Source organism: Primulina tabacum, chromosome 3, assembly GCF_025594145.1.
Source record: "Primulina tabacum isolate GXHZ01 chromosome 3, ASM2559414v2, whole genome shotgun sequence".
NCBI lineage: Eukaryota > Viridiplantae > Streptophyta > Magnoliopsida > Lamiales > Gesneriaceae > Primulina > Primulina tabacum.
Window position 1 is genome coordinate 14569841 of NC_134552.1, and position 12817 is coordinate 14582657.

At 33.4% G+C, this 12817-nt stretch overlaps 2 protein-coding genes across 3 annotated transcripts; both read right to left on the reverse strand.

Annotated features, from left to right (window-relative positions):
* Window positions 1-3684: 3684 nt before the first annotated feature.
* On the reverse strand, window positions 3685-5336 carry LOC142539006 (protein FATTY ACID EXPORT 5-like). Its single transcript, XM_075644304.1, has 3 exons — window positions 4952-5336; window positions 4540-4627; window positions 3685-3945 (listed from the first exon to the last, which is right to left on the reverse strand). Exons 1-3 carry the CDS (start codon window positions 5148-5150, stop codon window positions 3873-3875), a joined length of 360 nt encoding a protein of 119 aa, XP_075500419.1. The 5' UTR covers window positions 5151-5336; the 3' UTR covers window positions 3685-3872.
* Window positions 5337-6508: 1172 nt separating this feature from the next.
* On the reverse strand, window positions 6509-12333 carry LOC142540670 (uncharacterized). 2 transcript variants are annotated; one of them, XM_075646994.1, is made up of 3 exons: window positions 12141-12333; window positions 6964-8004; window positions 6509-6851 (listed from the first exon to the last, which is right to left on the reverse strand). In XM_075646994.1, exons 2-3 carry the CDS (start codon window positions 7990-7992, stop codon window positions 6729-6731), a joined length of 1152 nt encoding a protein of 383 aa, XP_075503109.1. In that variant the 5' UTR covers window positions 7993-8004; window positions 12141-12333; the 3' UTR covers window positions 6509-6728. The 2 variants fall into 2 exon arrangements, with proteins under 2 accessions (XP_075503109.1, XP_075503108.1); XM_075646993.1 differs by having other exon boundaries at window positions 6509-6860.
* Between the last annotated feature and the right edge of the window lie 484 nt (window positions 12334-12817).

Consider the following 12817-nt stretch of genomic DNA (forward strand, 5'->3'; position numbering starts at 1 on the left):
TGCAACGGTTATATTCACCAACGGATACTTTAAACCAATACATAAAATAAGTAACAACGTTAGCGACGGTTTTTGAAAATCCGTCGCTAAATGTCCAATTTCTTTGGGCGTTAAAATAATTCAAAACACGTGGGGCCCGCGTGTCAGCAAATCGGCGATGGTTTCTATAAAGCAGTCGCTAATAGCGACGGTTTTTGAAAAAACCGTCGCTAAGTATGCAATTTTTTTTAAAAAATAAACTGACACAGGGGCGTTCATATGTATGAACGCCCCACACTCTCTCTCATGTGAGTGGGCGTTATAACGCCCCTTTAGCACCCAATGTGGGTGCCCTAACAAATAAATGAAGTAGGAATACCTTTCTTTTCAAGCCAGTCCTTAAATTTATTGCAATCCTTCTTCATGTGTCTCCTTTTTTTACTGAAGAAATACTTGGATTCTTTCTTAATGTCAGGTTGGGGTAGAATTATTCCTTTCCCTTTTCCCTTGACTTTAGCTTGCTTCTTGCACTTTTCTTGTGTAGTCATAAAAACATTATCACTCGTTTCCATTAACAACATTTTTCCTTCCTCTTGAACACACATGGTCATTAATTAATCAATTGATCATTTATTCTTATGTGTGTTGTAAGAAATTTTGAAGGGTTCATATTGTTGTGGAAGAGTGCATAAAATGTATTGCACAAGAAAAGTTTCAGACATTTCCACTTCTAGTTTCTTTAGCCGAGCCGCTATGTCCCGCATTTTCATTATGTGCTCTCGCACACCTCTCACACTGGTGAGACTTAATGAAGAGAATTCCATAATTAGGGTACTGGCAAGTGCCTTATCTGAATACTGAAACTGTTCATCAATAACCTTCAGTAATTCTTTGACATTATTATGCTGATCGACAGAACCACGCATACCAGCAGAGATTTTTGTCTTTATGAACATTACGCAGAGTCGATTAGATCGCTCTCATTTTTCATAAAGATTAACATCATCTGGAATGATGTTTTCAGTAATAGCAGATGGTTCGTCTTTCCGTATAGCATAATCAATATCCATCAATGTTACGCAGAGACAATATTTTGGATTTACTTTAATAATTTATATAATAATTATTTAGTAACATAATCAACATTTTTCAATAGTGCTCCCAGGAAAGATAGATAGTGCTAAAGCCTTTTAAATACCTAACTCCTAGTCAGAGCAACGTTCCTCAGAGAGACCAGTGGCTAGACAAGGCAGTTTAAACCGATCTATGAAGAACTCCCCTAGATCATGTTTTCTCATGTCACCTTATAATTATTATTCACTTTAATTATCCACATTTATGTGAATCTTTATAAGCCAAAAATTTTCATTAAATAACTTTATATTAACATTTTTTTTACTTAATATGAACAAATACATTACCCATCAGTTTTTATCTTCAAGCAGAGTAGTGATAAAGTGAGGATCACATTTACGTGAAAATGTGGGCTCCTCATCAGTTTTTCTCTTTTATCAGAGTAGTGAAAGTGAGGATTATTTGTTCATTTGTGAATATCTGAAATATTTTATTATATTCACATCTTACTTGATATGTTCATTTCATATTATAAAAAACTTAATATAATTTAATATGAATATAATGTGAATATTGGTGTACCAATTATTTTTCAATATTATTTGCATTTTAAATTTCAAAAAAATAAATGTAAACATAATGTTAAATTTGTATGTACACATCAAACACTTATCCATAATATTTGACATTATATCTAACATGTAAAATTAATTTCTAAACATATATTAGAAATTACGTCAAAGTTAAAATTATTTTAATGTGTACAAATTATTTAAACAAATGCTAAATGTATATCGAATTATACATATAACTTAATAACACATTAATCATTATTTATTTATTATTATTATTTTTATTTTAAAAACAATAATAATAAAAACCGACAATTGATATCAAATTTCAAATTAGTGTGGATCCCACGTAATTAATTGTGGGTCTCACATTAATTAATTAATTTTTTTAATAATAAAAAAATTAATTAATCAATTACTGACACTTTTGACAAATTGAAATGTGTTGCATGTTCAAATTGACGTATGGGCTCTTTCACATTCAATGCAGTGCATGTGTTATGATTGATTAATATAATCATTTCGTTCATGAATTGCCACAATCCTTCTTCAATCTTTTCTGAATATTTAGCTCCAAACTTTTACTCTCATTTCGTAAAAAATTTCAGACAGCAAATCTACAAATTTTTTTTGAGATTTCAAAGAAAAACTTCAAGGTGTAACCGAGAACAAAATTTTCAGGTAAGTTTCTTAATATATCCGATTTTCAACTTTCATTTTTCATACGTAAATTCCCAGAAGCAAAATTTTCAAGGCAGAGGTATCATTGCTCTGATACCAAATGTCAGAATTTTTCTCAAAAATCATGTTTCTGCACATATATAAACATGATAATCAATATGCGGAAGCGGATCGAGAATTACCTCCGACCATTGAAAAATTTTGATTTCTCTGATTTTCTTTCGGTTGAAGCCTTCTAAGCACTTCACGTTCTCTGTAGATGGTGTATATTTCTTATCATGAGATATGTGTGCTTAGGGACCTCAATCGCTACTATTTATATGTATCTCATACCATCAACGAGTTTATTGTGGGAGCTTGATTGTCAAAAGAAGAAACGTGTACGCATATCGATTTTCTAAAGTTGAGACGGAGTACGTAATTTTTGTCAAAAGATGTAGGCAATCTACACGATACTTCTTTTAATATGTGTCATATTTTTCTTACAAGCTCAACTAGCGATTTTGGAATTTGAGTTCGATATGTATGATTTTTTTACTCGTTCGAGTTTCTTGAGCATCAATTGCGCTTCGTTTGTGAATTGGCACAAAAGTTTCGTTCTATTTTTTTTAATACTAATTGGTAAAGCATACGGTTAATTTCTAAAAATTAAGAATAATATATTAATTAAATCATATTTCAAATATCACAAAAATTTCGGTGAGACTGTCAAGTCAATTTGGTGAGACGGATTTCATATTTGAGTCATTTATAAAAAAAATATTACTTATTATTGTAAATATGAACAGAATTCACTCATCTTACAGATAAAAATCCATAAGACCGTCACAAGAGACCGACTAAATAAATATTAAGGTAATATATAAGGTCAACTCAAAATAGAAGATCTTATATATTCCACGTTTTTGCAAGACCCTTCATCCATAATTTCTTTGATTTTTTTTTTATGATGATCTCCATTATTATTCGGTTCGGTACGTATTGATCATTAGATAAATTTATGAACTAACATAATAGTTTGCAAATCACACCGACCAAGTAAATCACACTAGATAGACTCACTCCGAGAAAGACTCTCCTTCTTTTTTCTTAAATGACCTTGTTATACATTTTTATATAGAGAGAAACGACATAATTTGTAAAAGTTTATAAATAAATTATCCCATATTCATTTTCAAAAACGAAATCAATTTCCCCAAAATAGGACTAAATATAACCTAGTGGTGTTTCAAATCAAACAATCATATTAACCTCCAAGCTAAGTAATCAAAATCTTGCCAGTTCCTCCATATTACTGGTTTTAAGCTACTAGTCTTGCTTGCAGTTTCAGCAAAAGAAATCAGCTTTAGCATGTTTGATTTACTTTAGCTCATCCATTCCAAAATATTATTTTCGTCTGATATTTCATTTTTCAGAGTAAATGGCATATGATATTAGTATATAAAAATAATGGTCGTACAAGTACAATACATCTCATCAATTTTTCATTGTCCAATGCAAAATTTCTAACATGTCTGTGTGGATGCATACAGCATGAAATTGTATGGGACTAACTTAGCAGTAGAATTAGTCAGATTTCGAAGGGATGTGGTTGCCACCATTTGCAACCTTGTACAGATAAAATCCAGTCATGAGAAAACTGCAAATAAGAAACCAATGGTTAACAATTCTGCTAGTGTAGGTAAATCGAAATGTTATTTATTGTATACTAGCGGCAGATACGTTGCAAAGCCAAACGGGAGATGGGAGGATTGACCCATCCTGCAGAATTACCAAGAAAGAACGTTGCAAATGGTATTATCGCGATACTTTAGCACATTCTAAAGGAACTGAGAGTAGGTTGTATTCCAAAAAGGTTTGAGAATTGAGTAGGGTCTAGTCCCAACAGTTCGGATAAGAAATTTCAATCCATAGTAATCGAGCAACTGTGCACTGTAAGTCGAGGGGCAGCCACGACGGAAGACTATAACTAGAAATAAAATGTAGCGCCCGACGTCTGCCACATAAGAAATACTTGGTTAAGTGCAAATTGCTCATCAACTTAGGAATTACTTTTTTTTTAATGACGTGAGAACTTGGCTGATATAACTCGCAGCCTCTTCGAGCATCCTCATATATGAACTAGCTCAGATAAATCGTAGACGCTGTTTAATGAAACTCGATCACACCAACACTATGCACAAAGATTTTCAAATCGATACAAGTTGCAAGTGCACGTTCAAGTTTACTTTACCTGATCCCAGCAACCATACCGGCTGGCATCATCTTTGAAGTTTGCAGATACCTCTGGGTCATAACCCAGGTTAGCAAGGCAGCAATAGCTGTTTCAAGAAACGCAGCACGAATGACTCGATAACATGTAATGCAAAACCAAAAGTCATTTTAAAATTTGAGCAATTGATTTATCATCAGATTTGGTAGAACAATGGAAAATGACCTTAGTTTATAGTTTATACTGAGGTTTCTATTTTTATTCCAATTTTAATGAATATCATTAGAACAAGTGCGTTCTCATATTTTTTTTGGAACTTCACAAGGGAAGAAATATTTCAGACGTTTCAATATTTCACTTAAATTCAATTCATATACTAACTTTATTTTGATCTCAAATTAGAAAAATAAGCGTCGATTAAAAAGAAGCATACCAGTCTCCAGAATCAAGGCAAAGTAGGAATTTGTGCGCTTGTTGTAGGCTTGGAGGCTAAGAAATCCGGCGAGGACGAGCAGCAACCCGGTGCCGGCGCCACCAGCCAGCGACGCCGTGCTGCCTTTCCTCGAGTATCCAATTACGCCCCCCACCACCAAAAGCAGCCCATACGGGATCGTGAAGTAGAAATCCAGCATATTTCTGAACTGGGTTTTCAGAGAAATCTAGGTTTTTCAAATTTTTGGGATCAAATTTGAAGGAGGAAGGAAATGAGAGAAGATTTTGAAAGTTTCAGTGGTGATGGCTTGTCCGTTGAATCCGTCAATTTGTTCATGCTGCTGCCGACCCCGTTGACCCGAATACTTCATCTAGAAAGTTGATCAAATGACCCTGTGAATGTCTACTCTCTTTACTTAAAGTCTTTAGTACATTATTAATTAGGAGTATTTTTAATTTTTTTTATGGGCAAAAATTTGTGTCAGACAGTCTCACAAGTCGTATTTTGTGATACATGTCTTTTATTTGGATCATCATGAAAAAGTATTATTTTTTATATTAGAAGTATTACTTTTTATTGTGAATATCGGTGGGGTTGACCCGTCTCACAAATAAAGATTCATGAGGTCGTCTCACATATAAAGATTCATGATATCGTCACACAAGAGATCTAGTCTTTTTTATTTTACTCCTGTGAAATCTTTTTATTTGAGTTTTTGTTTATTAATAATATATATGAATATATTTAATATAATATAATAATATTCAATGAGGAACTAAAGATAGATATATGCAATAAAAATTAATATTTTTGACAAAAATATATAAGTATAATGAAAATTAATATTTTTAACATAGAAAATAATGTTTTTCATAAATATGATCAGACATCTAACTCACAAAAGTAACATGTGAGACGTTATCGTAAAAGTTTTTTTTTTTTATGCTTAGCATTTCATGCTAATTAATTTGGTGCATCAATATGAACTATCGTATAATACTTGTTAGGTAACTTTAATTGTACGAGTTTATTAATAATTTTTTTATCTGTCTCGAATTTTTTATCAGGCTTTTTCCCTCTATCTTGAAATCAAAATGTTTTATCGTACACGATAATGTGTAAAGAATCATAGAAGATAATAAATATTAGTTACATGAGAAAAAATGTGGCATGAAATGTAACAGACTCATACAGCCTACAGTCAATTCCAAAAGAAATATATTCCGGTTTGGTCTAATATCCAAACCCAATTGCATAATGAACCAATCAAACAAAATATCAAACGCAATCGAGTGAGGCGATCCAACACTATAATTCAGCGAGTTGTTCAGCAAAAGCAGAGGGGCAAGCTAGAAAATTTAATTACAAAATATTTTTTTAAAAAAAAATCAAAATTTATATTTTAAAGAATTAAAACATAAACTTTGAATTTTTGAAATTTTTTTACTCAGCGTTCAAATGAATCTGCATGAGCGCTTGAGTGACAGAACAATCACAAAGCACAGACATGCAACAACAATATCAAGAAATGAAGCATGCCAAACAAGAAAAACGAAATGAGGAGAATCCGAAAACAAAATAATATTAAGAACCGGGTTTCATGAAGACAGAGTCTTTGTGCACCTATAATGTAAATAAACATTAAATTACTTTTGACTCTAAATAAACAGAGCATGCTCCCAAACTCCTTCGCTAGAAAGAAGGCTTCACACATGCTCGCCGAGTGCCACTGCACTTGTTCAAACACATGTATGTTGCTGTACGATCAGAAAGATTTCTAATTATGGAATGATGCTTCGTTTTTCAAATCTGTTTCAGCCGCATAAGTTTCTGGAAACTCAACCTCGGGTATGGGAGTTGATTCTTCTGTGATGTGCACCTCATTCTCTTTCTTATTTTCCTGTACAGCCTAGAGCAAGTTATGTAATCAAAGAAAGACACAAGAAATCACGGCTTGGATTCTCTAAAACAAAGATATTTGCAATTTTGCACAAGTTGAGGGTCCTTCTTACCTTTAAAAGATCGGTCATTTTCCCAGTTCCATAATCGAAAAAAGATTTTGTGCCAGACACAGATTGTAAGGGCTTGGATGAAAAGGGATCAATGGTATTTCCAAATTCTTGTATTGAAATGCCTCCTAAATCTTCTGATAGGAATTTCAATGCTTCCTTGCTATTCTCCGTCTGAGTATCTGATGTTTGTGAAGAGCCTGATGTATCGGTATCTATTGATTTCATTGAGTGGTCACCTTTTCCCAGTCCACTGTCACAGGGACCTTCTTGAACAGAACTGGTGTTAACCTGCTCACTAACTACAGAAACTTGGTGGCTGTGATGGGGCTGTGTGGCCACAAACATCTTGCTAACTGGTATAGATCGATCAGGTGGCAACATGGCTAAAGGTTCAACCATATGCACATCATCGTCTCCGAATTCCAACACGTGAGCAGAATGGGGTGTGCCTAAAGGTATTTGGTTCGAAGGCGATATCTCATTCAAAAAACTGCCAGGTTGAAGTACAATAGGAGCCACAGTGCCTGTCACATTGACGGGAGGAACAGAAGGAGCTATTTTTGGTGATGAATATTTGTGTTTTAAAGGAACTATAGCACCTGGTTGAATTGGAAGTTTCTCGCCACGTGACCAACCTCGTTTTTCTGCGGGCATGCGGACTTCATTTCTTCTAATCATTTTCATATGTGGGGCAACATCGTTAGCTGCTGTGACTGGAATAAAATGTCCGGGTTTGAAAACAACACCCCTTAAATTTGTATCTGAGTTACCAATTCGAACAGTAAGCAAATAACCAGCGTCAAATGTAGCCTCAACAACGCCAGTCACTGGCTGCCCAACCATTATATCGATTCCATTGTTTTGATCAGCTCTCTGAGAAAGGTATTCTTTCGTTCCTAAAAAACCAGGGGCTGTGCGAGCAGCTTTAGCATGCTTTAGGCTGGGATCTTTACGTGGACGACCACGTCTACGCTTCACATGAAGGAGCGAAGGGCCACCAGCACTCTCTCCTTGATCAAGTTGATTCATTTTGAGAAATAGCTGCCAAGTTTATTTATTCCATAGTCAATTCGAATAAAAGAAAAATCTTTAACTAAAAACTATAGGTCAGAGGCCCCAAATGTATCGGACACTTGATTGTACGTAAGAAAATAAGAAACCCTGAATTTTTTCATGATTAATGATGATAACAAGCAGCAATCATAACATAAATAATGGAAGAATATATTCATATGAACGTGCTTAGGCACTTTGGGATCATGAAATTCATCAGTTAATGAATTATCGCTCAACTTCTTCAAGACATGAAAACTCTTATGCTCACTTTAAAGACTCGATGATATGTAAACAAGGATTTCATCTCAATCTTTCTTCCACATATAATGGCCCTAAAAACTTATTTTCAGTATGTTCTCTCTCGGCATTAATTTCATCCCAATTTTCTCTTCCTCTATAAAAGAAGGTCCTACAAATTCTCATTTTTGTCAGCTTTCTTTCCACTTTCATCCGTGTTGGAGAGAACAAAACTATTTCAGACAATTTGGATCTTTCAGCAGATTTCTAAATCAGAAATACTAATACCAAACAATGAGTACAAGGAGACTGTAGGTACCAAACACATAAATCCCAATATCAGCTCGGTAAAAGTGATGGTGATCAAGAGTTGGTCCTATTAATAACTGCAATTACATGCACCCATGCGAACTAGTTTGTTTAATCTTCTTTTGTATAATACTTTTGTATAATGTCATGTTTGAATTTATAAAATAACCAAGCATATTGTTGAAACAAAAAAAAATACACTTGTTCTCTACTTCACTACGAATGTGGTGGTTGACGTTTTAGATGCTGGTTTTGGAGTAAACATTGAGATGAATAAGTTAATTATCAAACAAATAGCTGCACATAATAGAGTCAATTAAAGGTCAAAAAACAAGAGTTTTTACGACTTTATGAATAAGCGCTTTAAAATAAGTGTTGCTACCAGCACATAGGAAAAATGAATCATCGAACTTTACATTCATCAAGTATGTTACAACTTGTGGTGGCAAGAAATGCAGCCAAATAAAGGATTGGGTCATTCAGTTAGCTTATTGTATTCAGAAGTTTGAAAAGCAAAATGTAAATGCTACGAATTCCCAACGAGATAACCTCAACAATATTAAAATAATCAGTAATATGAGGTGTTGGAATTATATTTATTAGTCTTGGCTTGGGTTTAGAACTCACAACCCCTTAGACATTCATAATTCAACGTGCATCTGTGATCTCTTTTGATATGGATCAGCTCCAATACAAGGCTTGAGAAAAACTGTCTTTCTTATAGAAAGATTATAAATATAAGCATCTCCTCATTTCATAATGGAACAAAATCCCCACATACTTTCCTAAAATCACTCTCAATGTAATTTTGGAGAATCACCAAATGAAATTATAGATCCGAGTGTAAGAAATGTAATAAATCCTATGCAAACCGATCGTTGACAAGCTGGATTCAGATGTGGTGAGTGAAGATAATATATGAATCGACCTAATATTCCTTAAATTCCATCACGAGGGATTGAATTTAGTGTTTTGATTTATGTATCGCGTAGTAATTTTCATTTGAACACTTACTCATATAGATTAATAAAACGAATAAGACTACACAATTAAAGATTTTTAATTTCCGAACAACATCAAACAAAACCTCCGAAAAATCCAGCTATGTGCCAGCACTGAGTGCCATTGTTCATGTCATAGCCTAACCATTGACTCATTTTTAACAATATTCAAGAAACCTGGGAAAAAGGGCATGCAAGATGAAGACAATGATGTGAAGAAGATCAATAACAAAAATTAAATTCCTGCATTCTCAACTTTCCTAAGGCTGGTTGAGAGCATCATGATATCAACATTATTTTTATAATTTTTCTTGAGGTGAAGAAACTTAGAAAGATCATCAATATATGATAAATTCCATCAGAACCCCTCCAAAATTCAAAAAAGCAAAAAACCTCCATTGTCAAATCAATGGCATTTAAAACCCTGTATTTTTAAATAATCAGGTATGAAACCCCTTGCAAATAGGGTAAATATGCTTGCTTTTTAAAAAACCAGAGGGATACAAAACGCTATTAATTTTACATAGGGGGGGAGGGGGGGGTTTATGCTTTTTTGGACTTTTATGAGGGTGGAAAATGCTATTTGCTCATAAATATAATCCTCTCTCCACAAGTATACATACTTCAATGTTCAAACTCAAAATTGTGACAATTTGATGCAAATGGCCTTTCCTAGTCTCCTCAGAAGTTGGTAGATTTTCGAAGTCGTTGCTAATTGTTCCTAGTAATGGCAAGGACATTTTACAGAACTTATAATTAAACAAATCAAGTAAATGAAGGTAAAATAACAAGTAAATAAATATGGAAGAATATACCTTGATTAGCGTCTATAAATATCTATCTGATAGAATAGAAAGTAAAATCACAGAAACTAATAGAAGAAAATTGGGGATCTGAAACAAGGCTTATGAAAATATCGCCAAGAAGGCAAGAATAGAATGGCAAAACTCGCTGAGGGCACACATTTATAGCAGGAAGCGAGAGACTTTTGAATTATATTTTTGCACCAATTCGAGCGATAACGGGTTCTTTTGACACTAGAAAACAAGTAATATTATGAGTAGGTTGAGAGAAAATTTAATGTGATGACGTCTCATATTACAGACGTCGAGTGCCATTTCAAGTTATTACCCCCGTAGAACTTTACCGACTTGTTGAAAACTACAGATGCTCATTCTTGTGTTTTTCAATTTCATTATAATTTTATTTTGGTCGTGCATGCTAAATAGGCAATAAGTTTGTCATTGAACTATTTTTAATGCAGATAAACTAGCATAGTAGCATTGAGAAAAATAAAGAAAATAATTAAGAATTAAACAACAAAAAAATAGTACAGAAAAATAAGACAGCAATAAAGTCCTCCTCAACAAGTAGACAGAAACTCAACAGACGCATCCGGTGATGGCTTTTTGTCAACAAATGACTACCAAACTTAAGCCGCTATGTATATTTCCTAGAAACACTTGTGAAAATCTATATTATATTTGAGTCTCAATTAGATTTTGTCAAGTTGAGAATCCCACAATGGGTTTGAGATTATTCATCCAGTATGGCAAGTAATAAAAAGTTTCAAGTCTGGCAAAACTGGTAGGTGTAACTTGTTAATATTGCAAATTTTATTTTTGAAGAGTATTGCACTTTCATTTCAACTTATAAGCATTAATATAATATAATGTTTAATAAGAGGAGAAAAACAAAAAGGGTAGTACACCAAAGCATGTGATCAGCTTCCAGATTTCTAAAACTTGCATCAGAAGGGAAGAGACTCAAAGCAAACAATGTATCCAATCCCTGAGGCGGCTATTGTTACGTACCAAGCAATTCAGCCTGTTTCCAAAATTTTCACTCGTGCATTTCAAAATAGCATATCAATCAATTATCCGAATGGTGAAGCAAATGATGATCCAAACTTAGATCCCGAGTTCGAGTCACACGGGATGCACATGTGGGTCATTGGGTGAATAAACTGGAATGTGCGAAGCAATAACACATCTTTACCTGATTTAATACCATTTCACTATACTACAGTACCATGTAACAGACTGTATATACTGAACTGTGTCATCAAACTTAACCTTCATAATTAGAAAATGTAAAGGTATATGAAGCACGGATTTGTGAAATCATATTAATGACCACACTGCATCAACATTTGCACCTCATTGCAATAGATAAAGCCGAGAAAATATTAAAAAGAAATATAACTCATCAAACACATTAGATACTAAAAAAGTATCATAAACCAAAGATTACACATGCATCTCTATAATAGTTATAACCACGAAAATCATTTCCTTCTATCTAACAAGTTCATTTCACATAAAAATCATACCAGAAAAATCTCGCAAGGCCATGCAACAACCAAAAAAATCGATAAGAAATAAACAAATTAAACTACCAATTTAATTAAACCAGCAACATCAATCACACCAGTTATAATTTTCTGAGAACAACAAACACTAAAAGTTACTCGATTAAAACAAATAAACTGCATACAACTGGCAAAAAATTATCATGCAAAATTTCAAACAATTATAAACAAATAATTTACGTAAGCTGGTGAAATGGCAGTACCTTTTAGAAGCATTTGGAAATAACTTCTTCGCACTAGTAAATCTGAAAACAAAGTATGGATTTTTGCTCGTTAAACCCTAGCGAGGGATCGAATTCAGAGCTTTTGGGGCTTAGGGAAATTGTTAATTATAATTTGCGAGAAGATTATTTTTTTATTACGAGCGTAATGAACTATGCTTTCTTCGGAGCTCGGTACATTGAATCACCAGTCTGTGACAGAAATATAACACGGACGTATTGTAGTGTTAAACGTGTCTTGTGGAGAATTAAAGTTGAGTCGGGTCGGATCTAAATTTGGGCTAGAAGCCCTGGACCAAAAATGTAATGGGCTTGGAAAATATATCAGCAGCAACCCAGTTGAAATTCAATTATATTATTATAATTTTGATTTTAGAGGAGTAAAATATATTCCAAAATCCTTAAACCTGTTATTTATTTATTCTTAAGATACAACTCATAAAAAAATTTGAATATTATAAAATCGAATGTTGGATTGATGAATTTCAAATCTATATATTTCAATATATTGAACCGTATTTTGTAGTTTTAGATTAACATAAACTTCAAATCGAACCTTGCATGTTTATATAGTGTTTTATATTAAATATGATGAATTTCAAGTTCACTCGATAATATAAGCATTTGAAATTCATTTTACTTTTGTGTAAGTGAGTAAG

Coding starts and splice junctions, on each gene's coding strand:
- LOC142539006 (XM_075644304.1), bottom strand. CDS start 5,150: ATGCTGGATTTCTACTTCACGATCCCGTATGGGCTGCTTTTGGTGGTG. Junction 4,628..4,951: donor TGCCTTGATTCTGGAGACTG/GTATGCTTCTTT, acceptor TTCTTGAAACAG/CTATTGCTGCCTTGCTAACC. Junction 3,946..4,539: donor GGTATGGTTGCTGGGATCAG/GTAAAGTAAACT, acceptor TCTTATTTGCAG/TTTTCTCATGACTGGATTTT.
- LOC142540670 (XM_075646993.1), bottom strand. CDS start 7,992: ATGAATCAACTTGATCAAGGAGAGAGTGCTGGTGGCCCTTCGCTCCTT. Junction 6,861..6,963: donor AAATGACCGATCTTTTAAAG/GTAAGAAGGACC, acceptor AACTTGCTCTAG/GCTGTACAGGAAAATAAGAA.